General features: G+C 42.5%; 1 protein-coding gene across 2 annotated transcripts in view; it reads right to left on the bottom strand.

The window, feature by feature from the left end:
- Positions 1–26,367, bottom strand: part of LOC311131160 (son of sevenless homolog 1-like) — a 75,232-nt gene that overhangs the window by 13,827 nt on the left and 35,038 nt on the right. For both annotated transcript variants that reach the window (XM_084164002.1, XM_084164003.1), the window contains exons 8-14: positions 23,853–23,951; positions 19,414–19,541; positions 12,530–13,191; positions 5,465–5,546; positions 3,261–3,383; positions 737–840; positions 325–547 (exon numbers count right to left, since the gene is read on the bottom strand). In XM_084164002.1, the coding sequence (XP_084020128.1) occupies positions 325–547; positions 737–840; positions 3,261–3,383; positions 5,465–5,546; positions 12,530–13,191; positions 19,414–19,541; positions 23,853–23,951 (1,421 nt within the window). The remainder of the gene's footprint in view (positions 1–324; positions 548–736; positions 841–3,260; positions 3,384–5,464; positions 5,547–12,529; positions 13,192–19,413; positions 19,542–23,852; positions 23,952–26,367) is intronic.

The raw sequence follows: 26,367 nt of genomic DNA, 5'->3' as shown, positions 1-26,367 counted from the left end.
ACTCACTCGATTTAGCACATGGCCTCACATGTGAATCCTTAAAGAGATGAGTTGGACTAAGGCTTAAGAGCGTGTGAACGATGATGAATGGGTGTAGACAAAGAAGAGCTCTCCAGTAGGTGTACCAAAACATTCAAGGGGCCATTTTCTCAAAAGTGGGGTTACAAGTTTATCAACTTTCAAAGCAGATTTACTTTCTCATTGTTCCGCAACTGGAGTTTATGATATAAAATGTTCTAGCTCTGAGTCTGTACTTTTATCCAATAAAAAGAACTGGAGTTAAGAAACAGTGCCGCGGATGGCCATACAGTACTGTAGGCCTACCTGTAGAAGTCGGACTCGAGCAGTGTGAGCTGCCGGGCGATCTCAATGGGGTGGAGGGTCATGAGGTCAAACTGGTCTGTCTGGCCCGGCTTGCTGAGGTGCCACTCGATGGGCGGCGGCGAGCTCTCGAAGGTGATGTTGTGGCTGGGCCCGTTGGCCTGCGCCTGCTTCTTCCTCTGGATGATCTTGGTGATGGACTCCACCCACTTCTTCATAGCCTTGCCTGGGAGGGGTCACAGAGAGGGAGATCGTCACTCAGAGAAGAGAGAAGAGGAGAGAGAAGAGAGAGGAGAAAAAAGAGAACAAGAAATTAGAAGAAAATAGAATAGAAAAGAGGAGAAGAGAAGAATAAAGAGAGGATATGCAACGAGAGGAGAAGAGAAAGTCCTTGCCCCGATTTATCCACACATACCTCGCACCAATGCAATGAACTCCTCCAGACGCTTGAGTAACTGGCAGTCCCGCTCAAAGTCATAGAAGTGGTGCTCCACCCAGTGGCGGCATACATTCAGTACTCTGCAGGAAGAGAGAGTAGGTTAAAACCGGTAGATACCAGTTACAGACCAGCATGAGACCACTAACTACAAAACTGATAAGAGACCAGAGAGCCACAGATTAATGGAGAACTACAAAGAGTGCATGCTGGAAAAATATATGGCGCTAGAAATCAAAACTGGATGGTCTTCAGAGATAGATGGGAAGGGTTGAGGGAAGCTGAAGGCTGGGACTAAAAACAAACAAACAAAAATATAACTTATGTAAAATATACTGTCTGTGAAATGTATGTAGTATGTATAACCTGAAGTGGAAGCCTAAGTATTGTTGTCCATTAGTTTACTCCAATTAGGGGAGGGGTCGTAGGGTTAGGGGAAAATAATAAAGAAGAAAAATATATATTACAAATAATAGATATACAGTGGGGAGAACAAGTATTTGATACACTGCCGATTTTGCAGGTTTGTAATTTTTATCATAAGTACACTTCAACTGTGAGAGGCGGATTTTAAAACAAAAATCCAGAAAATCACATTGTATGATTTTTAAATAATTAATTTGAATTTTATTGCATGACATAAGTATTTGATCACCTACCAACCAGTAAGAATTCCGGCTCTCACAGACCTGTTAGTTTTTCTTTAAGAAGCCCTCCTGTTCTCCACTCATTTCCTGTATTAACTGCACCTGTTTGAACTCGTTACCTGTATAAAAGACACCTGTCCACACACTCAATCAAACAGACTCCAACCTCTCCACAATGGCCAAGACCAGAGAGCTGTGTAAGGACATCAGGGATACAATTGTAGACCTGCACAAGGCTGGGATGGGCTACAGGACAATAGGCAAGCAGCTTGGTGAGAAGGCAACAACTGTTGGCGCAATTATTAGAAAATGGAAGAAGTTCAAGATGACGGTCAATCACCCTCGGTCTGGGGCTCCATGCAAGATCTCACCTTGTGGGGCATCAATGATCATGAGGAAGGTGAGGGATCAGCCCAGAACTACACGGCAGGACCTGGTCAATGACCTGAAGAGAGCTGGGACCCCAGTCTCAAAGAAAACCATTAGTAACACACTACGCCGTCATGGATTAAAATCCTGCAGCGCACGCAAGGTCCCCCTGCTCAAGCCAGCACATGTCCAGGTCCGTCTGAAGTTTGCCAATGACCATCTGGATGATCCAGAGGAGGAATGGGAGAAGGTCATGTGGTCTGATGAGACAAAAAATTTAGCTTTTTGGTCTAAACTCCACTCGCCGTGTTTGGAGGAAGAAGGATGAGTACAACCCCAAGAACACCATCCCAACCGTGAAGCATGGAGGTGGAAACATCATTCTTTGGGGATGCTTTTCTGCAAAGGGGACAGGACGACTGCACCGTATTGAGGGGAGGATGGATGGGGCCATGTATCGCGAGATCTTGGCCAACAACCTCCTTCCCTCAGTAAGAGCATTGAAGATGGGTCGTGGCTGGGTCTTCCAGCATGACAACGACCCGAAACACACAGCCAGGGCAACTAAGGAGTGGCTCCGTAAGAAGCATCTCAAGGTCCTGGAGTGGCCTAGCCAGTCTCCAGACCTGAACCCAATAGAACATCTTTGGAGGGAGCTGAAAGTCCGTATTGCCCAGCGACAGCCCCGAAACCTGAAGGATCTGGAAAAGGTCTGTATGGAGGAGTAGGCCAAAATCCCTGCTGCAGTGTGTGCAAACATGGTCAAGACCTACAGGAAACATATGATCTCTGTAATTGCAAACAAAGGTTTCTGTACCAAATATTAAGTTCTGCTTTTCTGATGTATCAAATACTTATGTCATGCAATAAAATGCAAATTAATTACTTTAAAATCATACAAGGTGATTTTCTGTTTTTTTGTTTTAGATTCCGTCTCTCACAGTTGAAGTGTACCTATGATAAAAATTACAGACCTCTACATGCTTTGTAAGTAGGTAAACCTGCAAAATCGGCAGTGTATCAAATACTTGTTCTCCCCACTGTATGGGGTATAAAAAAATAAAAAATAAATAAAGAGTGAATGCTTTTGTTTCAGCCCAGCACTGAAACAACAGTTTGAAACCTTTCTCTGCTCATCAGGACAGACTACCCTCTATGTGGCCCCGTGTAGCGCTTGTAACGCCAGGGTTGTGGGTTCGTTTCCCACGGGGGGCCAGTATGAAAATGTATGCACTCACTAACTGTAAGTCGCTCTGGATAAGAGCGTCTGCTAAATGGCTAAAATGTAAATGTAATGTGGCATCACATGTATCACAAGAAAACCAGCATGTTCTGTTGACCCCTAGGTCATGTTCATTAGGCACCAAAATGAAAGAAAACAGATAGGGGCTACCTCGACTTGTCCAATAAGAACTTTTTTGTTGTCAAATGTTTTCTGTTACAGTCCCTAATGAACACAACCTCTGGAATTAGGTGTGGAGAGGTACCTGAGTTGGACTGGCTGGACAAACTCCTTGCGGAATCGTTTGAGTTCGGCGCTGAGCGGTTGGTCTCCGTTCTCTATGGCCATCTGGTCCGCTTCTGTGGGCTTCGGCTCGGGAATTTCAAACCTGGAAGGTTCCGTAAAACAAAATCACAACTGAGAAGACACAGCAGTGTGGAATCTGGGATACACCTTTAACCAGACAGTAGATGGTGATTGCTATACACTAGATAGTAAGAATAAAGATTGGTATAATTCGAAATGTTTGAACACCTGAGGTATGTTTCTACTAGGGCTGACTCCATTTAGTCGACTGGTCGATTGTTTGGTTGATAGACTGTTGGTCGGCCGAGATTTTTTGAGTGGAGCAGTCGCAAATATATATATATATATATATATATATATATATATTTATTTTTTCATTGCATACAAGACATTTGTCAGATTCGCGCATGTCTCAGTGGAATAATCCATTGCGTATGCCGCGGGGATGGCACGGTCCAAGAAGAAGGGGAGTGTGGCTAAGATGCACAAGGCACGTCTCTCTCCCACCATTTCGTGTGCAATTCCCCATGACATAAATCACCTGTAGAGTAGTACATTTACCGTTAATTCTCATAATTTCTAATCTACAATGTTTATTTGGTTATGGTAATTTCTGTTAATGCATTCAATATATTGTTATTACAATCGTTTACCGTTCTCATTGAGTGGACACGTTGTTTGCAGAGTTCACAACTTATCCTACACTTGTGAGAAACAAGTTTTGGTTTATTTCATTCCATTTACAAGTTTTGTCAATGTATTAATTGTCTTTTGTTTGGAGCGCTCCTGTCAATGTAGAGTAAGGACACGCACCTGATTACGCATATACATTTATATTTATATTTATATTTATATATATATATATATATATATATATATATATATATATATATATATATATATATATATATATATATATATATATAGATATATATATATATATATATATATATAGATAGATAGAAGTAGGCCTATGCTACCTGGCCAGCGCACAAATGTAGGTCTATAAATGTGTCCATTTGGGGATGTCTGATAGTATTTCTGATTGTCTTAACTCACCACCACTAATGGTTTGAGCTTCTCAAAGTAATTTATTCTTCACCTCAAACAGCGAGTAAAGGTCTGTTTTTTTTATTGAGAATGACAATAGTTCCTTAATTGAAAAATATTTCCAGCTCTCTCCCTTTTGATAACCACTCGGCATGAAAGGGAAAAATGTAATGCTCTGATCCAGTGCAAACGTCATAAAATACCTGATTACTTCTTATCCCTTGCACAAATAGCCTACAGCTGTGTCTGTCTGTCCCGAGCTCACTGGCACGGGAAACTCTGAGGGCCCAGAATATTTTATACAATGTTGCAAATTTTCTAGCGTGAGCTTCGGGCCGGACCCAGTTGATAGTTGATACAATGTTTCAAATTCGTTTGCAGACAGGCCATGCGTGGCCAATGTGATTTATAGGATATTTATGTTTAAATCAGGATATGTTCTACCTGCAGTCTGCAATGTTTTTATTTGTTGGCTTTATGTAGGCTATTTTTACATAGTTGGCAATGGTAATAGAAGCTGCTTTTATATTTCTATTATTTTCATTTAGATAGAATTTAGATTAACCACATGACAATGATTTTGAGATAAGAAAACTTTATTATAAATGAAATGAAACTGTTCCATGAAAATGTGCATATGAAAATCATAACTGGCACGTAGAACGGTAGAACTGGTAAGATAAATTGGCACTCCAAATGGAAAAGGTTGCCGATCTCTGGCTCCCTTGAGTCATTTGTGTGTCTTAAGTATTTAATCAAACAGTGTGCTTAAAGCATCAGACAAGCTACATATAGTTGATTTTATTTATATGGAAAGATACACATTTTAAAATTTCGACCAATCGATTGGTCGAAAGAACAGACGACTCTCGATCGACTAAGATTTATTTTAGTCGGGGACAGCCCTAGTTTCTATAAATGTGTATGTGAATATATTGTACATGATAAATACATCTCTCTCTTTGTTCTGACAAAGGTCAGAGTCAACGAGCACGGACGAATGTCTTGTCAATGTATCTGATTTTGAAAAATATGATACAATAGGCACAAAAGCGGTTCTTCATAGAATAATAACAGTGGAAGCCAATCCTAGAATGGCATCAACATTCTCACCTCTCAACAAGAAGACCCAGCAGCTCCTGAGGTTTGCAGAAGGACCTGTAGGTTGTTAGAAATGTTCGGACAAAATTTGGATCTGCAAGAAGGAAAAACAAGGGGATTGTCAGCCATTTTGTTAATCATTCCCTGCAGTGTGCAAGTATCTATTTTTCTTTCATGACTTTGAGGTGATCAAGTTAGACTTGTATGAAATTCGCTACTGTTTGCCAGCTAGATATCTTATAACCATTAAGTTAACAGTCTAAGATGTGCTAACCAGTGTCATGTTTATTAGGCACCAAACAGAAGAAAACGGTCTGAAACAGGGAGGACAACTCAACTTGTCCAATAAGAAACATTTCAAACATTCCCTAGTGAACATGACCCAGGTCTGTGTGTATATTAGGAGTGCTAATACTGTGGTTATGCGGGTCTTGGAGTGGGAGCTATAGAGCACCTAGCAAGGGCTAGATCTTATACAGTCAGAACAGGACCGTTAGTTAGTGGTTCACATGATGGATCTGTCCAAGCTCTTTCACCGAGGGCCGGCCGGGGTTAGGGGGCAGTGGGGGGGGGGGGAACAATAGCCGCCTCAGTGTGGATTTACAAACAATCAGCCTGGAACCATTTCAGCCAGGAAACAGACGCTGCTCTGACGCACGCAGTTGCCACTACACCACACACACATTCATACACAAGCTTAAAAATAGATCATCCGCCTGCCCTCCCCACCACCGACATACACACTGCAGTGTTTCTCCTAGGCTTTGACCACAAATACCAGTATAGGTCAACAACATTATTTGGGTATGAGTTAACAGAATCTGAACTTATAAAAGTTAGATTTTCACTGGGCAGTTACTTTAAAGCTAATTTCCTGCAATTCTACACATTTTGCCATGGCTTATGTTGTGTTCTTATGCTATCTGAGTGACTCAAACATAACAAAATTAATGGGGCCCAATGCAATGGCATTTTTGAAATTGTATATTCTCCCTGACAGTTTAGTTTTTATTCTGGTGACAAAATGTGGAAAAAGTTAAGGGGTCTGAGACAGGATTGTGTCGAGGCACAGATCTGGGGAAGGGTACCAACATATTTCTGCAGCATTGAAGGTCCCCAAGAACAAAGTGGCCTCCAACATTTTTAAATGGAAGAAGTTTGGAACCACCAAGACTCTTCCTAGAGCTGTCCGCCTGGCCAAACTGAGCAATGGTGGGAGAAGGGCATTGGTCAGGGAGGTGACCGAGAACCCGATGGTCACTGACAGAGCTCCAGAGTTCCTCTGTGGAGATGGGAGAACCTTCCAGAAGGACAACCATCTCTGCAGCACTCCACCAATCAGGCCTTTATGGTAGAGTGGCCAGACGGAAGCCACTCCTCAGTAAAAGGCACATGACAGCCCGCTTGGAGTTTGCCAAAAGGTACCTAAAGGACTCTCAGACCATGAGAAACAAGATTCTTTGGTCTGATGAAACCAAGATTGAACTATTTGGCCTGAATGTCAAGCGGCAGGGACTGGGAGACTAGTCAGGATCAAGGGAAAGATGAACGAAGCAAAGTACAGAGAGATCCTTGATGAAAATCTGCTCCAGAGCACTCAGGAACTCAGACTGGGGTGAAGGTTCACCTTCCAACAGGACAACGACCCTAAGCACACAGCCAAGACAATGCAGGAGTGGCTTCGGGACAAGTCTCTGAATGTCCTTGAGTGGCCCAGCCAGAGCCCGGACTTGAACCCGATCTAACATCTCTGGAGAGATCTGAAAATAGCTGTGCAGCGACGCTCCACATCCAACCTGACAGCGCTTGAGAGGATCTGCAGAGAAGAATGGGAGAAACTCCCCAAAATACAGGTGTGCCAAGCTTTTAGCGTCATACCCAAGAAGACTTGAGGCTGTAATCGATGCCAAAGGTGCTTTAACAAAGTACTGAGTAAAGGGTCTGAATACTTACGTTAATGTGATCGTTTTTTTTATTTTTAATACATTTGCAAACATTTCTAAAAACCTGTTTTTGCTTTGTGTGTAGATTGAAGGGGGAAAAAACAATTTAATCAATTTTAGAATAAGACTAACGTTACAAAATTTGGAAAAAGTCAAGGGGTCTGAATACTTTCCGATTGCACTGTATTATATATCATTTGAAAAGTAATTTCATGACCTTTCAGAACCACTTGTCAAACAAAGTTTAAAATGTATCAGGGTTTCCTTCTTAATGGCTTATACTGTAATTTTGATATGTACCCTAGAGGTCAATGGTCAAAGTTCTGTTGACCTGAACATTCTGAAAATGTGCCTGATGGATAGCTGTGAATCTCTAAGCTTTCCTATGACATAAGATTAAAGGGTACAAGTGAGCAATAACTTGTTGTATACTGACATTGTTTGTCATAGGGTATAATCCCTATGGGAAAATAGATGGGATGGAGGGATGAACACACAGAAAGCTACCATTGCTGCACTGCTATCACACATTTTCCAAATCTAGGGACATAGACCTTCAAAATAAATCACTATGAGACATCGTCATCGTCGTCCCAAGTGAGCCTGACTGACCCCCCTGGCTCATGGACTATATGGATTCTTGATTATAATTTATGGCAAAAGAGAAGCATAGTTCCATGCAAATCATAATGCAGATAGTCAGGACAGAGAGATAAGAGCGAGAACGTGTGTGTTGTCCCTCCCCTGCTGTCTGCTGGGTGGGAGTAGAGTGTGTGTCCAGGCATGAGGTGCATCGTACAGGAAGCACCTTTTTCCCCTTTTCAAATTACCCTGGGCACACAGACACTGCACACATACACACTTTTCCTCAAAAGGCTTGTTTCACTTGGCTTATTTGAAATCAGTGGTGCACAGACTGTTGGAAAATAGTGGCCTATATTTACACCCTACTCTTTATTCGGGGGAGGAAGTTTACACAGGGGTGTGAGCTGGACAGTCCACCCATAAGAGGAATGTTCTCTCCTGGCTTTGTATTGTGCTGCAATAACCTTGGACCAGTGTTTTTCAACTCCAGTCCTTCAGTACTCCCCAACAGCACACATGTTTGGTGTAGCCCAGGACAAGCACACCTGAATCAACTAGTCAACTTATCATCAAGCCCTTGGGTGAGTTGAATCAGGTGTGCTTCAACCAAAATGTGTACAGTTTGGGGGTAATCATGGACCACAGTTGAGAAATACTGCTCTAGACTTCCAGAGACAAACAAGATAAAACCCAAACTTATGTGTAAGAGTTCAGAAAGGCTTCCGTGCTAAACAAAGGAAAACTTGTATGTTTAAGAAGATTTTATACAACACCTGTATGATTGCATGACATTGAATAACAATGCATAGAAACAGACCAAATTTAGAAGCGCTTGGTTTAAATGTTTTGCTCCCTGGATTACCAGAGCCCACATCCACTTGGACTTTGAGCGATTTAATTTAGTGATTTATTTCCCCAAAACGGCATCATTACTTTTAATTAATGAAGAGCTTATTGGTCCAATCGTGGCCTTGTATCTGGTTAGGTACAACGGCACCCATCAGTAGAGAAGAATACACACCAATGTTCTAACAACTGCTATGTGTGCTGGGTCATTCAGACTTTCTAAAGAGTGATTCCTCACGAAACCCAGACAAAGAAACCATGATTTTTTACATTTTCACAAAATTTAATCCATAGAATAGTCCTTCTGTTGAAGGATTGTTGACATATATTTGACATTTGTATCTAAAAGCATAATTGAGTAATAATTAATCAAATTAGCCATGCTGGTTAAGTGTGCCTTGAATTCTAAATAAATCACAGACAGTGTCACCAGCAAAGCACCCCCACACCATAACACCTCCTCCTCCATGCTTTACGGTGGGAAATACACATGCAGAGATCATCCGTTCACCCACACCGCGTCTCACAAAGACACGGCAGTTGGAACCAAAAATCGCCAATTTGGACTCCGGACCAAAGGACACATTTCCACCGGTCTAATGTCCATTGCTCGTGTTTCCTGGACCAGGCAGGTCTCTTCTTATTATTGGTGTCCTTTAGTAGTGGTTTCTTTGCAGCAATTCGACCATGAAGGCCTGATTCAGACAGTCCCCTCTGAACAGTTGATGTTGAGATGTGTCTGTTACTTGAACATTTATTTGGGCTGCAATTTCTGAGGCTGGTAACTCTAATGAGCTTGTCCTCTGCAGCAGAGGTAACTCTGGGTCTTCCATTCCCGTGGCGGTCCTCATGAGAGCCAGTTTCATCATAGCGCTTGATGATTTTTGCGACTGCACTTGAAGAAACTGTCAAAGTTCTTGAAATGTTTCGTATTGACTGATCTTCATGTCTTAAAGTAATGATGGACTGTCGTTTCTCTTTGCTTATTTGAGCTGTTCTTGCAATAATATGGACTTGGTCTTTTACCAAATAGGGCTATCTTCTGTATAACCCTCCCCTACCTTGTCTCAACACAACTGATTGGCTCAAACGCATTAAGAAGGAAATAAACTTTTAAGGCGGCACACCTGTTAATTGAAATGCATTCCAGGTGACTACCTCATGAAGCTGGTTTAGAGAATGCCAAGAGTGTGCAAAGCTGTCATCAAGGCAAATGGTGGCTATTTGAAGAATCCAAATATAAAATATTTTGATTTGTTTAACACTTTTTTTGTTACTACATAATTCCATATGCGTTATTTCATAGTTTTGATGTCTTCACTATTATTCTACAATGTAAAAAATAGTAAAAATAAAGAAAAACCCTTGAATGAATAGGTGTGTCCAAACTTTTGACTGGTAGTATATATATATATATATATTTTAAAAATCAAAATACTACTCATATTACAGAGCAAGTGGTAAAACTTCATATGACATACATTTTTGCTTTGTAGCACCTACAGATAAAGCATTATTGAGTCTTAAAGGAGGCCTGGGAAAGGCAAAAATTTCATAAATATGCCAACTTTTAGATACAAATATATGTCAACAATCCTTCCTCCAAAGGACTATTTTATGGATTACATTTTGTAAACATCCCGAAAATCATGGCATTTTTTTGTTTGGCTTTTGTGAGGAATCACTAAAAGAGTTCAGGTGTCGCTGAAGTCTACAAAGTGATTACCTCAACAACACTGTAATGGCTAGCTCACCAACACTCCACAAAGGGCTGTGTTTAAAGGGGAAATTCAGTATTTTATAACTTGATGCTAGATGGTTCCTAACCATGAAAGTACTCTAGGGCCTGGAGAAACTGTAATCCATGGTTTGTTTTTCTTTAAACAGCTACACACAAGGTGAGGATACTGAACTTCCCCTTTAAACACTAAACAGATGGGCAAATTACAAGCAGGAAAGATCTGCTACTACCGGTCACTTACTAAATGGCGACGTGAAGATGAATAGGCTTCGTCCTCTTGTTTTTTGTTCTTTATCAGTTCTCGTTGTGTTATCAGGGGCTAAACTGACACTGAAACAAAGCAGGTCATCACATCCCGCGTTCTGACGTCAAGTGTGGCCAAATATTTACAAGCCGTGTGAAAACAGCTATAAATGGACTTGGGGATGACGAAAGTGGGGGAAGAAATACGCCTTCCACTATCTTGTCTTTTATGTTTAGCATAAACTTTGTTTGCGCCAAGCTCAAGGTGTTGTGTGTAGAACAACAAGGTGATAACAGGAACAGGCACTCCAGGCACTGGGCAAGTGTATATTGCATAACCACAAACAATGGAGGTGTACAATGCTGGAGACACATGAGTAAGAGACCAGGCCCTAATAGCCAGGATAAAATTAACAAGATACAGAACATATCTAGGTTTCTAGGAATTCGCTTTCACCTGTCCAGTTCTCTCACATCAAGGAAATGAAACGTGGAGAGGGAGCCATTTGAGATGCGACCCATGTCTACTTCCTGCTCCTCGTAGCCCTTTACACACGTACCCGTATACAGGTTGAAATGGCATATTTGAGCACTGATAAGCGCAGTGGCTGTACAATAACATGCAGTGTCAACGTTTATGATCACAATGTTTGATGTACAGTTACAAGATGACATGGCGTCATACCCTGGGTTGTTCTGAACAGCATGACTCTTTTCTATGCACACCAAAATTACGATCGATTTCTCTGGGAATTGCCCTGTGAAAGCCTAACACTGTAAGATAGTATTTTATAACTTAGCTAGTCATGTTGGCAATAGAACAAGCTTTCATGATGCCCACCTGACTCAGAATGCGATTTCAAATGTGCAGTTTATGGATTGCGTAAACAACAGTAATTGTGTGATAGCGGCGATGCAGGTCTGCGTTACAAACAAAACAACTACAAGTCTGCTTGCTCTAGTTCCTCAACGGCTCAGCTAGGAGAACATAAAAAAGCACCTTATAGTTGAAGACTCTTCTTTGAGTCATTAAAGTGCATTGAAATTACATAGGAACTGTGCACACTTTAGAGAGGTGTGTGGCCACCTGGAGACACCAGTTAGTCCTCTCACTCAAACAATTTTTTTGTCTTATGTTGCATCCACCCAACATTTTTCAGAAATATTGTTATCATGTTACTGAATGTATACAGAGTATTTTCAGATTTCGTTACCAACAAATGTGCCGAAAAGTACAGTAAATGTAAAATGCACATAAAATCAACAGTGTAATGTTTGGATTCAGTCTTGTGTCAGGAGAACTGTCGTGTCTTCAACTTTGGTCTAATAATGTTCCCATAATCTCCAAACTGTTCCCTTTCAATTGCTACCATGCTTATGCATTTCATATTTATTCTGTAAAAAACATTTACATTTAGCCCTATCCATACAGGCCAATTCCCACGAGTGTGAAGGGTTAAACCTGTTGTTGAACACCAAATGTACTCCTATCGACTACTTTTTCACAGGACTCTCCTCCTCTAACCCCAAAACCCTACCCCTATTCTACGATTGGAAAGGAACTGCAAGATGTTCTCTTCCAGGATTGAGCAACTACTGTTATTCCATACATATGAGGAAGGTATTTGTATAACCTACTGTACGGAAAAGGCATGCATTTCAACAGGTCATAACAGGTCAACATAGGAAACCCTTTCTGTGTCGTGTGCTTTTTCTCACCTGCATACATGTGGAAGGTGAGCCTTTCGATGAGCTTGAGCACCGTACCCGCCTTGATGATGGGGATGCCCGACTTGGACTGCACGTTCTCCTCAAACACCACGTTCTCCTCCGAGTCGGGTGTGGCGAACCGGTAAAGCTCCGCCCCTGGCAGCCTCATTTGCTCTTCCTTCTCCTCCTGTAGCATGGCCGAGTCCAGCATGCGCTCCAGCGTTGAGCGGTACTGCAGCGAGATGAGCGCCGCCATCCAGCCGTTCTTGTCCTCGGCCGACTTGGCAGCGAACACCACGCTGTTGCCATCTTTGAGGATGATCTCAAAGGCGTGACGGTACTCGCCCTCCTTGTCGTCCTTGTCGTTGATCTGCACCTTGCGCATGAAGAACTTCTCCTTGAGGCGGTACTCGGCAGTGGACGAGGCGCCAGGCAAGCGCGGCTGGCCGTGGTTGGACTTGCAGCAGATCATCAGGCCATCGAAGAGGAAGATGTGCCGTTCGTGCTTGGCGCCCACGCGTGTCAGCGTCCCCTCCATGAGGAATTCGTTGCAGCACTGGCCGATGTCCTTGCCCTCCCAGCCATCAATGTTCTTCTGGATCTCGTTCATCTTCTTGATGGCCAGGTGCTTGCCCTTCATCTGCTGGCTGTAGAAGCGGCAGGCCGACTCGCTGGTGCCGCCGAAGAGTTTGAGGAGAGAGAGAAAGAGAAAGAAAAGGTGAAAAAGAGAGATAATAGGACAGAAAGTTGAATGTAGGAAAGAATGTGAGAGAAAAAAGGGAGAAAGGTGGAAGAAGAGAGGAAGGGAAATGTGGGTCTGATGTTCACAGCACATTGACAACGGAAAACGAGTCAACAAAGCCAGCAAGACTGAGATTGAGTGGAGGGTCAGTGTGGGTGGCGGAGTTTCTAAAGCAGCGGTATAACTAAACCTGGTCCAGGAGGGGGTTCCTACAAATAACATCTCATTAGCAAAACACTGGTGGGTGCGACTGAAGCAACGTGACTGGCATCCCAACCCATAACTAATCCTGACCCTAACCTTAAAGGAAAATTAGGGCTATTGGTGTGGTTAAAGGAAAAATCCACCCAAAAACTATATTTTGGTATTTGTTTCATTAGTCCATTGTTGATAAAGTCACAAAATGTTGATTGCTGACATGCAAAACATTTAGGGACTATACAGTGAGGGAAAAAAGTATTTGATCCCCTGCTGATTTTGTACGTTTGCCCACTGACAAAGAAATGATCAGTCTATAATTTTAATGGTAGGTTTATTTGAACAGTGAGAGACAGAATAACAACAACAAAAATCCAGAAAAACACATGTCAAAAATGTTATAAATTGATTTGCATTTTAATGAGGGAAATAAGTATTTGACCCCCTCTCAATCAGAAAGATTTCTGGCTCCCAGGTGTCTTTTATATGGGTAACGAGCTGAGATTAGGAGCACACTCTTAAAGGGAGTGCTCCTAATCTCAGTTTGTTACCTGTATAAAAGACATCTGTCCACAGAAGCAATCAATCAATCAGATTCCAAACTCTCCACCATGGCCAAGACCAAAGAGCTCTCCAAGGATGTCAGGGACAAGATTGTAGACCTACACAAGGCTGGAATGGGCTACAAGACAATCGCCAAGCAGCTTGGTGAGGTGACAACAGTTGGTGCGATTATAACAAAATAACTGTCAATCTCCCTCGGCCTGGGGCTCCATGCAAGATCTCACCTTGTGGAGTTGCAATGATCATGAGAACGGTGAGGAATCAGCCCAGAATTACACGGGAGGATCTTGTCAATGATCTCAAGGCAGCTGGGACCATAGTCACCAAGAAAACAATTGGTAACACACTACGCCGTGAAGGACTGAAATCCTGCAGCGCCCGCAAGGTCTCCCTGCTCAAGAAAGCACATATACAGGGCCGTCTGAAGTTTGCCAATGAACATCTGAATGATTCAGAAGAGAACTGGGTGAAAGTGTTGTGTTCAGATGAGACCAAAATGGAGCTCTTTGGCATCAACTCAACTCGCCATGTTTGGAGGACGAGGAATGCTGCCTATGACCCCAAGAACACCATCCCCACCGTCAAACATGGAGGTGGAAACATTATGCTTTGGGGGTGCTTTTCTGCTAAGGGGACAGGACAACTTCACCGCATCAAAGGGACGATGGACGGGGCCATGTACCGTCAAATCTTGGGTGAGAACCTCCTTCCCTCAGCCAAGGCATTGAAAATGGGTCATGGATGGGTATTCCAGCATGACAATGACCCAAAACACACGGCCAAGGCAACAAAGGAGTGGCTCAAGAAGAAGCACATTAAGGTCCTGGAGTGGCCTAGCCAGTCTCCAGACCTTAATCCCACAGAAAATCTGTGGAGGGAGCTGAAGGTTCGAGTTGCCAAACGTCAGCCTCGAAACCTTAATGACTTGGAGAAGATGTGCAAAGAGGAGTGGGACAAAATCCCTCCAGAGATGTGTGCAAACCTGGTGGCCAACTACAAGAAACGTCTGACCTCTGTGATTGCCAACAAGGGTTTTGTCACCAAGTACTAAGTCATGTTTTGCAGAGGGGTCAAATACTTATTTCCCTCATTAAATTGCAAATCAATTTATAACATTTTTGACATGAGTTCTTCTGGATTTTTTGTTGTTATTCTGTCTCTCACTGTTCAAATAAACCTACCATTAAAATTATAGACTGATCATGTCTTTGTCAGTGGGCAAATGTACAAAATCAGCAGGGGATCAAATACTTTTTTCCCTCACTGTATCCTTTAACCACACCAATAGCCCTAAACTTAACCTAACCAGAACCAATTAGGTAATTCAACATCGGTTTGCTGGTCAGTCATGTCCCTTCAGTTTCCACCCAACACTGGTGGACCAGCAGGCCAATTGACTAGACTTCCTCACCATTTCAGCAGTTGAACAAAACGGTAGTCTACTGAGGAAGGGCCCATACCCATGGTTAACAGGGTGCCTCGGCGGACCAACTGAGAAAGTGCATAAGAACAGAATGAGTCTAAAAGAATAAAGAGCATCTGATTATATTTCTTTGAGTCAGTGACCATTTAAATATTGTTCTGGTTCATTATACCATTAATATGGTCTATGGTCTGACTATCCTATTCAAAATGAGTATCTCTCATTCCAATTCTTTTAGGACCACAATGTAGACTAGTCTTTGTTTTAATCAAATCTCTTTATTCTCATTATACCAATGTCTATTTGCAGTCTCTATTCATTATTAAGGAGCATGCCCCCTGTTGTAATAGCTAGGTCATGTGAGGAGTAAGTCCTAAACTCTTTCAGCAATTCAATACAAAAAGACTGGTTTGAGTCAAAACCAGCACATATGGTGGTCTTTCAAAACCTGAATGACAAAACTTAAGTAAACAGAAGACCAGAAAGCTCTGCGGCCCACCAGAACCAAAATCTCACCTCTAATGCTCATAACAATAAGCTGAGCAATAATTCCAATGATCACTTATAAAACCACATACTTAGAATAATCAAACAGCATTGAGCCACTGGGGCTTGATTTCTGATTTCCGAATGGTCTTTTTTTTGGGGGGGGGGGGGGGGTTAAAGATTTGTTGGGGTTCTACAATCGATTGAGTGAGAGGGTGATAGGGGACAGAAAAAAAAATCTACAAGGATTTAACAGCAGCTAGTACAGTGCGTCTGAACGAGAACTACTAGTAAACAATCGGGGGGGGGGGAAGGAGCTTACTTTGTTTTTCGCGGATGCACGATGACTTGCATCAGCGCTCCCGAGAGACGGGGGAGGCAGTCGAAACCAACTTGTGCGCGCCTGTCTTCATACCAGCACCTCAAAGTACAGGATGACTGTCAACTGGCCCGAATTAGCTTCGCTGAGAGACAAGGGGCACCTCTGAATGGCAAGGGATAGACTACACTCAAAACTCGACCCAAAAACTACAATTCCCATTTCCCAGTCCCATTAAGTGTGAAACTCTAAAAACTATATACAGAAAGAAACAGTCAAAACTTTTCCTACTCTGAAGTCCGAACAAAGAGGTTTTATTTGAAGTGCATTTACATTAATCTTTAAACTAGTAGTCTTACGATGAAATGAATCAAGTAGTTAATTAAAGCAAAAATATATAATGAGCATCATTATCAAACCATAATTTATCCCAGGCAGCGCTGGACCTTGCCAGAGTATTAGCGACTGAGAGCTTATTATGTTTTTCCTAATGAACAGCAAGCTTGTGAAAGAGCAAGCATAATTCAAATGGCTGTGACAATAGAACTCTTGGATTGTTCTTTGTTCTGACTCTCGAAATACAAAGACCCCTAGAGACAGGAAAGGTGTAGCAAAGTCAACCCTTGTCGGGTACCCCAACTTAGTGCGTCCTCTCGGACCATCCATTTTAACCTCCTGTTTGTGTCACCATCCCCACGTTCCCGCCAAAGTATGGGGTGCAAAGACATACCGTAAGATAAGCCATCCTTTCCCCATGAAAAAACAAACAAAAACAAAACAAAAAAGAACAGCAACAAAGGGGTAAAAAAAATAAAAATGTTTATACCCTACGTCCTCATACTCGACACTCTTCGTTTCCACACAGGTAAAGAACGAGCGACAACCGTATGTAACCAAAAAAACACCCTGTTTTCTTCACCAATACAAAAGGAGGGATGGAGAGAAAAATGGTCTGCAAGGTTGGGATGCAAAAGTCTACTGTTGAAAGCAAGGGGATTCGTTTCCCCCCCTTTCAAACTCTCTCACCTTTTTTTTTTCTTTCTAAAAGCCGGGAACAATAATATCAGAACAGGACAGCCCAATTCCTGACACAACTTCCCTCCGACAACACAGTGGTGAGCCCCCCTCCAACCCTTTCCCTCCCCCCACGAGTCTATTTTAGGTCCAGAGGGAAACTCAGAACTGAGCTTAGGGTGGGGGTTGTGCAGAGGATGGGAGGGGTACACCATGAGGCAGTAGTATGAATTGCTGTGTGTGTGTGTGTGTGTGTGTGTGTGTGTGTGTGTGTGTGTCTATTGTGATGTGTGTATTGTGCTGTGCAAGTGTTAACACCTCTGAGCATATATAGTGCACATTTGAGACATATCCACCTTTTGGTACACATGTGGTACATATGCGCTTGTCTAGTCTGTGCCATTATACAGTGGGGAAAAAAAGTATTTAGTCAGCCACCAATTGTGCAAGTTCTCCCACTTAAAAAGATGAGAGAGGCCTGTAATTTTCATCATAGGTACACGTCAACTATGACAGACAAATTGAGGAAAAAAAATCCAGAAAATCCCATTGTAGGATTTTTAATGAATTTATTTGCAAATTATGGTGGAAAATAAGTATTTGGTCACCTACAAACAAGCAAGATTTCTGGCTCTCACAGACCTGTAACTTCTTCTTTCAGAGGCTCCTCTGTCCTCCACTCGTTACCTGTATTAATGGCACCTGTTTGAACTTGTTATCAGTATAAAATACACCTGTCCACAACCTCAAACAGTCACACTCCAAACTTCACAATGGCCAAGACCAAAGAGCTGTCAAAGGACACCAGAAACAAAATTGTAGACCTGCACCAGGCTGGGAAGACTGAATCTGCAATAGGTAAGCAGCTTGGTTTGAAGAAATCAACTGTGGGAGCAATTATTAGTAAATGGAAGACATACAAGACCACTGATAATCTCCCTCGATCTGGGGCTCCACGCAAGATCTCACCCCGTGGGGTCAAAATGATCACAAGAACGGTGAGCAAAAATCCCAGAACCACACGGGGGGACCTAGTGAATGACCTGCAGAGAGCTGGGACCAAAGTAACAAAGCCAACCATCAGTAACACACTACGCCGCCAGGGACTCAAATCCTGCAGTGCGAGACGTGTCCCCCTGCTTAAGCCAGTACATGTCCAGGCCCGTCTGAAGTGCATTTGGATGATCCAGAAGAGGATTGGGAGAATGTCATATGGTCAGATGAAACTCAACTCGTCATGTTTGGAGGACAAAGAATGCTGAGTTGCATCCAAAGAACACCATACCTACTGTGAAGCATGGGGTTGGAAACATCATGCTTTGGGGCTGTTTTTCTGCAAAGGGACCAGGACGACTGATCCGTGTAAAGGAAAGAATGAATGGGGCCATGTATCGTGAGATTTTGAGTGAAACCCTCCTTCCATCAGCAAGGGCATTGAAGATGAAACGTGGCTGGGTCTTTCAGCATGACAATGATCCCAAACACACCGCCCGGGCAACGAAGGAGTGGCTTCGTAAGAAGCATTTCAAGGTCCTGGAGTGGCCTAGCCAGTCTCCAGATCTCAACCCCATAGAAAATCTTTGGAGGGAGTTGAAAGTCTGTGTTGCCCAGCGACAGCCCCAAAACATCACTGCTCTAGAGGAGATCTGCATGGAGGAATGGGCCAAAATACCAGCAACAGTGTGTGAAAACCTTGTGAAGACTTACAGAAAACGTTTGACCTGTGTCATTGCCAACAAAGGGTATATAACAAAGTATTGAGAAACTTTTGTTATTGACCAAATACTTATTTTCCACCATCATATGCCAATAAATTCATTAAAAATCCTATAATGTGATTTTCTGGATTTTTTTTCCTCATTTTGTCTGTCATAGTTGACGTGTACCTATGATGAAAATTACAGGCCTCTCTCATCTTTTTAAGTGGGAGAACTTGCACAATTGGTGGCTGACTAAATACTTTTTTTCCCCACTGTATGTGTCTGAGTTAGCTTTCCATATTTTTCTTGTGGATTTCTATTATTGCATCAGTCAGTGTGTGTGCACATGTATTGTGTGTGTCTGAGTTAGCTTTGCATCTTCTTGGGTAAAGAGAACCAGGTGTGGATTGGCCAGGAGGGGTTGTAAGTTGGCGCTCCCCTTCCTACCTCAGCCTCCTCTTGGCCATGTTCTTGGAGCAGATCCTCTCCATGCTACTCTGCAGATTGAGCAGCGCCGTGATGGCCTGCTTCAGACACTCCTTGTCCTCCTCGTCCTCGCTCTTCTCCTCCAGTTGCTGTGGAAAGGAGGGGGGGGGGATAGGGGCAGAGAAAGAGTGGGTAAGAGGGAGGAAGATAATAAAATGTTGGGTCAGGTGGTTTCGCTGGTAGGGGGAGTCTTGTGAAGGATCATGATGCGGTATAAGGCCAAACTCATGAGCGAGATTAGGGCTGAGGAATGAATAAGTTCTTCATCTCTCTCCCTCTCCATCATTCTCTCATTCCCAACCCCCTCAACTCCAGTGTTTCCCCTTAATTCTTACTTTCTTTAGCGACAACCAAGGAACAAAATGGCTACGAACATTCAACTGACACCACATGACCCTTTGTGAAATACCACGCAATTGTCACCCTCCTTCTTTATATATACAGTGCATTCGGAAAGTATTCAGACCCCTTGATTTTTTCCACATTTTGTTACTTTACAGCCTTATTCTAAAATTGATCAAATTATAATTTTTTCCCCTCATCAATCTACACACAATACCCCATAATGACAAAGTGAAAACAGGTTTTTAGACATTTTATCCTGTTTCCATTGATCATCCTTGAGATGTTTCTACAACTTGATTGGAGTCCACCTGTGGTAAATTCAATTGATTGGACATGATTTGGAAAGGCACACACCTGTCTATATAAGGCCCCACAGTTGACAGTGCATGTCAGAGCAAGTCAAAGGAATTGTCCGTAGAGCTCAGAGACAGGATTGTGTTGAGGCACAGATCTGGGGAAGGGTACCAAAAAATTACTTCAGCATTGAAGGTCCCCAAGAACAAAGTGGCCTCCATCATTCTTAAATGGAAGTAGTTTGGAACCACCAAGACTCTTCCTACAGCTGGCCGCCTGGCCAAACTGAGCAATCGGGGGAGAAGGGCCTTGGTCAGGGAGGTGACCGAGAACCCGATGGTCACTTTGACAGAGCTCCAGAGTTCCTCTGTGGAGATGGGAGAACATTCCAGAAGGACAACCATCTCTACAGCACTCCACCAATCAGGCCTTTATGGTAGAGTGGCCAGACGGAAGCCACTCCTCAGTAAAAGGCACATGACAGCCCGCTTGGAGTTTGCCAAAAGGCACCTAAAGGACTCTGACCATGAGAAACAAGATTCTCTGGTCTGATGAAACCAAGATTGAACTCTTTGGCCTGAATGCCAAGCGTCACATCTGGCAGAAACCTGGCACCATCCCTAAGCTGAAGCATGGTGGCAGCGTCATGTTGTGGGAATGTTTTTCAGCGTGAGGGAGACTAGTCAGGATCAAGGGAAAGATGAACGGAGCAAAGTACAGAGAGATCCTTGATGAAAACCTGCTCCAGAGCGCTCAGAACCTCAGACTGGGGTGAAGGTTCACCTTCCAACAGGACAATGACCCTAAGCACACAGCCAAGACAACGCAGAAGTGGCTTCGGGACAAGTCTCTGAATGTCCTTGAGTGGCCCGGCCAGAGCCCGGACTTGAACCTGATCGAACGTCTCTGGAGAGACCTCAAAATAGCTGCGCAGCAACGCTCCCCATCCAACCTGACAGAGCTTAAGAGGATCTGCAAAGAAGAATGGGAGAAACTCCCCAAATACAGGTGTGCCAAGCTTGTAGCGTCATACCCAAGAAGACTCGAGGCTGTAATCACTGCCAAAAGGTGCTTCAACAAAGTACTGAGTAAAGGGTCTGAATACTTATGTAAATGTCATTTTTCATTTTTTTGTTGATATTTTAGATATTCAGTGTGTAGATTGATGAGGAAAAAAACTATTTAATCAATTTTAGGATAAGGCTGTAACGTAACAAAATGTGGAAAAAGTAAAGGGGTCTGAATACTTTCCGAGTGCACTGTATAAGCCATATATACACATGCATGGCTCTGGTAGCCAAATGTGTTTTGGTGAGCGGACCTTAAGTAGCCGTCAAGGAGAAAACATTGAATATTCAATTACTTTTTTCTCTATCTATCCTTAAACCATGTTATTTTCTTTGCAGTTTTTATTCAAGAGTCTCTAAACCAATAAAGTTGCTAGCATGTTGTTGTTAAAATACAGAAAGCCCTACCTTTAGCATCTGTAGCGACAGTGTCTATATTATGGTTTGATTTAGTCTTGTATCCCTGTACAAATTTACATTACATTTAAATTTACGTCATTTAGCAGACGCTCTTATCCAGAGCGACTTACATTATTTTTTTTTCATACCCCCTGTGGGAATCGAACCCACAACCCTGGAGTTGCAAGCACCACGCTCTATCAACTGAGCTACATCCCTGCCGGCCATTCCCTCCCCTACCCTGGACGACGCTGGGCCAATTGCGCGCCGCCCCATGGGTCTCCCGGTCACGGCCGGCTACGACAGAGCCTGGATTCGAACCAGGATCTCTAGTGGCACAGCTAGCACTGCGATGCAGTGCCTTAGACCACTGCGCCACTCAGGAGACAAATGCATGACATGTAAGGGATAATCAATGAGGGCCTATGCGTTCTATGGAAAATAATGAAGTGTTCTACGATGTGCTAGCGGAGTTTAACTAACCTTCCACGGAGTTGCATTATATTCCAGAGAACGCATTGAGCCCAGAGTGGATTATCCCTTTTATACCATGGCTATAATTTAACACATTTGCCACTAGAAATGTGTTCATTTGCACGTAGAAATGTATTCAACATCCACTGAAGTAGCTAGGAAGTTTATTAGTTGCCTTGGTAACCAAACAAACAGACTTGCTAGTTAGCTAACCAAACCATCAGTCCTAGCTTGCTATTATGAAAATCGAATTCAACAATGCCAAATGTTTTCAATTCGACTTTTGCTTTCAAAAGCAGCTCAAACATAGAACATGTAATAATTAACTATAGCCTTTGAATTCTACCGTGCTGATAGGGAAATAATGCACACTCTAGAATGCCCTTCAAGCCAATCAGAAACAAGTATTTAACAATGCAATGGTATACGTCTATATATTGTATTTGCACAGCGATAGAAGATACTAATTATCTCCCCGAAAACCAGTAGAATCATGTTTTTACATCTTGGAATGGCTTGAGACACCATAAGTTTGCCCCCTTGTGAGAAAATAGAGAAACTATGCACCTCCAGGAGTGGATGGAGAAACCAAGGTCGTGTTCATTAGAGCATGCAACGTAAAACCGTTTAAAAGCATTCTGCACCTCATTGGACAAGTCAAGATAGTCCCTCGTTTGCCTGTTGTCTTCTGTTTGGTGCCTAATGAACATAACCCATGTGTATGCATCCTATGGCTGTCCCTTTGGCTATCCCATTTGAGGACAAGGCAGAAAGAGACTCCTTCTCTCCACACTCTTTCCCTTTACCCTGGACTCGCAGTTAGTAAACTGGGGATAGAAAAAAATTATGAGGCATTTCAGCGATTTAGCCCTATGCAGAGCAGCCGCCACCTCCATGGCTTGCTGGAAAGAGGCTCAGGGGAGAATAAGGACTGTGGGTCCAAATCTAGGCCTAAGGGTGAACAAAGAGCCCGACACTAAGGCTCTCTAGGAGGGGGCACATGGTTCGGGTCCTTGTTACTTTTAGCAGAGATTCCACACTAATACAGATCATGTGGTCCAGCGGTAACACTTCCTGCTCTAAACACATGCAAGACTACCCACCAGAGGCCAATCGCCGCATCCTCCCTTCTTACTATCTGTCCCTCCCACCTACTCTTCCTTCTCTGATTTCAAACCTGCCTGAATAAGTTAAAGAATACTAAGGGGCAATCTGCAATTGATACATCCATTTTTTTACTTTTAAATTAATGATGTATACCCATTAATTCTTGAAAAACATAACCAAAAAATGCCTCATGAGCTTAGTTCAACTGTCGTACCCTATCAGAAACCGAAATGAACTTTTTTTTACTCCATTGTTTGTAAACAAACACTATATAGCCTAAAAACATGGTGAAAATGATCATTTCGATCTCAAGGATGGTCAAGTCCTTGAATCCATAGATCGGTCTATGAATTTGAGAGTGGTTCCATTTCTCCTGCTCCATCCCTTAGCTGGGACCCCTTTGTTGTTGTTTTGAACTGCAGATAAAAAAAAACATTGAGATTCTACATCCACTGTGGGCTGGTGGATCATCGTCGGGGAGAAACCAGCCCCCCTGCACCCATCCAAGGCTTTCTGATCCATATACAGTACCTTTCGTAATACTTATACAACATATTTATACACTTTTTTATGGATCAGACTGTCAGTCCAGCATGCATACATTTTAAGAATGGGTGGTCCTGGGAATCGAACCCACAATCCTGGCAATGCAAGTGCCATGCTCTACCAATTGAGCTACAGAGGACCTCATTATGAATGCTCATACATGCTTACCTTTAAGATCTCAAAATAGTGGAGACAATGATAGACAGGTGTCAGGAGCAACCGGGGCAGGACGTACTGGACTGCTTCCTTAAAGCCTTCGCATATAGACTGGAGGGTCAGAGACAGAGCGAGATGAAGGTTAACTTGGGCAGGTAATATAGTGTCAAATCTAATCAAGGTATACAGTGGCTTGTGAAAGTATTCACCCCCCCTTGGCATTTTTCCTTTTTGCTGCCTTACAACCTGGAATTAAAATAGGTTTCTGGGGGTTTGTATCATTAATTTACACAACATGCCTACCACTTTGAAAAAGTAAAATATTTTTTATTGTGAAACAAACAAGAAATAAGACAAAAAAACTGAACACTTGCATAACTATTCACTCCCCCAAAGTCAATACTTTCTGGAGCCACCTTTAGTAGCAATTACAGCTGCAAGTCTCTTGGGGTATGTCTCTATAAGCTTGGCACATCTAGCCACTGGGATTTTTGCCCATTCTTCAAGGCAAAACTGCTCCAGCTCCTTCAAGTTGGATGGGTTCCGCTGGTGTACAGCAATCTTTAAGTCATACCACAGATTCTCTATTGGATTGAGGTATGGGCTTTGACTAGGCCATTCCAAGACATTTAAATGTTTCCCCTTAAACCACTCAAGTGTTGCTTTAGCAGTATGCTTAGGGTCATTGTCCTGCTGGAAGGTGAACCTCCGTCCCAGTCTCAAAGCTCTGGAAGACTGAAACAGGTTTCCCTCAAGAATTTCCATGTATTTAGCGCCATCCATTATTCCTTCAATTCTGACCAGTTTTCCAGTCCCTGCCGATTAAAAACATCCCCACAGCATGATGCTGCCACCACCATGCTTCACTGTGGGGATGGTGTTCTCGGGGTGATGAGAGGTGTTGGGTTTGCGCCAGACATAGCGTTTTCCTTGATGGCCAAAAAGCTCAATTTTAGTCTCATCTGACCAGAGTACCTTCTTCCATATGTCTGGGGAGTGTCCCACATGCCTTTTGGCGAACACCAAACGTGTTTGTAAATTTTTTTAATTAAGCAATGTTTTTTTTTCTGCCCACTCTTCTGTAATGCCCAGCTCTATGGAGTGTACGGCTTAAAGTGGTCCTATGGACAGATACTCCAATCTCCGCTGTGGAGCTTTGCAGCTCCTTCAGGGTTATCTTTGGTCTCTTTTTGCCTCTCTGATTAATGCCCTCCTTGCCTGGTCCTTGATTTTTGGTGGGCTGCAGGTTTGTTGTGGTGCCATTTTCAATTTTTTAATAATAGATTTAAATGGTGCTCCGTGGGATGTTCAAAGTTTCAGATATTTTTTTATAACCCAACCCTGATCTGTACTTCTCCACAACTTTGTCCCTGACCTGTTTGGAGAGCTCCTTGGTCTTCATGATGACCCTTGCTTAGTGGTGTTGCAAACTCTGGGGCCTTTCAGAACAGGTGTATATATACTGATATCATGTGACAGATCATGTGACACTTAGATTGCACACAGCTGGACTTTATTTAGATAATTATGTGACTTCTGAAAGTAATTGGTTGCACCAGATCTTATTTAGGGGCTTCACAGCAAAGGGGGTGAATACATATGCACGTACCACTTTTCCGTTATTTATTTTGTAGACTTTTTTTAAACAAGTAATTTTTTTCATTTCACTTCACCAATTTGGAATATTTTGTGTATGTCCATTACATGAAATCCAAATAAAAATCCATTTAAATTACAGGTTGTAATGCAGCAAAATAGGACAAATGCCCAAGGGGGATGAATACTTTTGTAAGGCACTGTATAGACCAGTGATAAGCAAACAGTGGTCTGGGGGGGAAATTCTTATACAAAGTTCTTACTTCAGGCAAATCCACTCCAGAAAGGGCCGATAACATTTCTAGTATCTCAGATTGTTCTGGCAATTCTCACAGGAACTTCATTGGGAGGAATGAAGGAAAAACATGGTTTTTACATTTTAATCACGGTTTTTTATTTGTTTATCATGATTAAATTGGACATTTTATGCCCTTTTTAGACCTATACATGCCTCCTGTAAGACCTTATGATCCATGAACCGTACATGATGCCAACATCTTGATGCAATTATACTCATTATAGTGTGCTCTAAAACATGGAGTATGTCTAGATTCTGAAATACAATTGTTCACATTAATTCTAATTAATACATTGGAGCACAATGACACGAAGATGTTGTCTGTATCATGTACGGTTCACAAATCAAAAAGTTCTACACAAGGCATGTATAGGTCTAAAAAGGGCTTAAAATGGCCACTTTCAATTTGATTTTCAAAACAAAAAATGCGATACAAATGTAAAAAGCATGAGAGAATGCCAAGTGTGTGCAAAGCTGTCATCAAGGCAAAGGTTGGGTATTTGAAGAATCTCAAATATAAAATATATTTTGATTTGTTTAACACTTTCTTGGTTACTACATGATTCCATATGTTATTTCATAGTTTTGATGTCTTCACTATTATTCTACAATGTAGAAAATAGTAAAAATAAA

This window comes from Coregonus lavaretus (genome assembly GCF_964263955.1).
Source record: "Coregonus lavaretus genome assembly, chromosome: 6".
NCBI lineage: Eukaryota > Metazoa > Chordata > Actinopteri > Salmoniformes > Salmonidae > Coregonus > Coregonus lavaretus.
The sequence above is the reverse complement of the archived record's forward strand: the minus strand, read 5'-3'. Positions and strand labels throughout refer to the sequence as shown.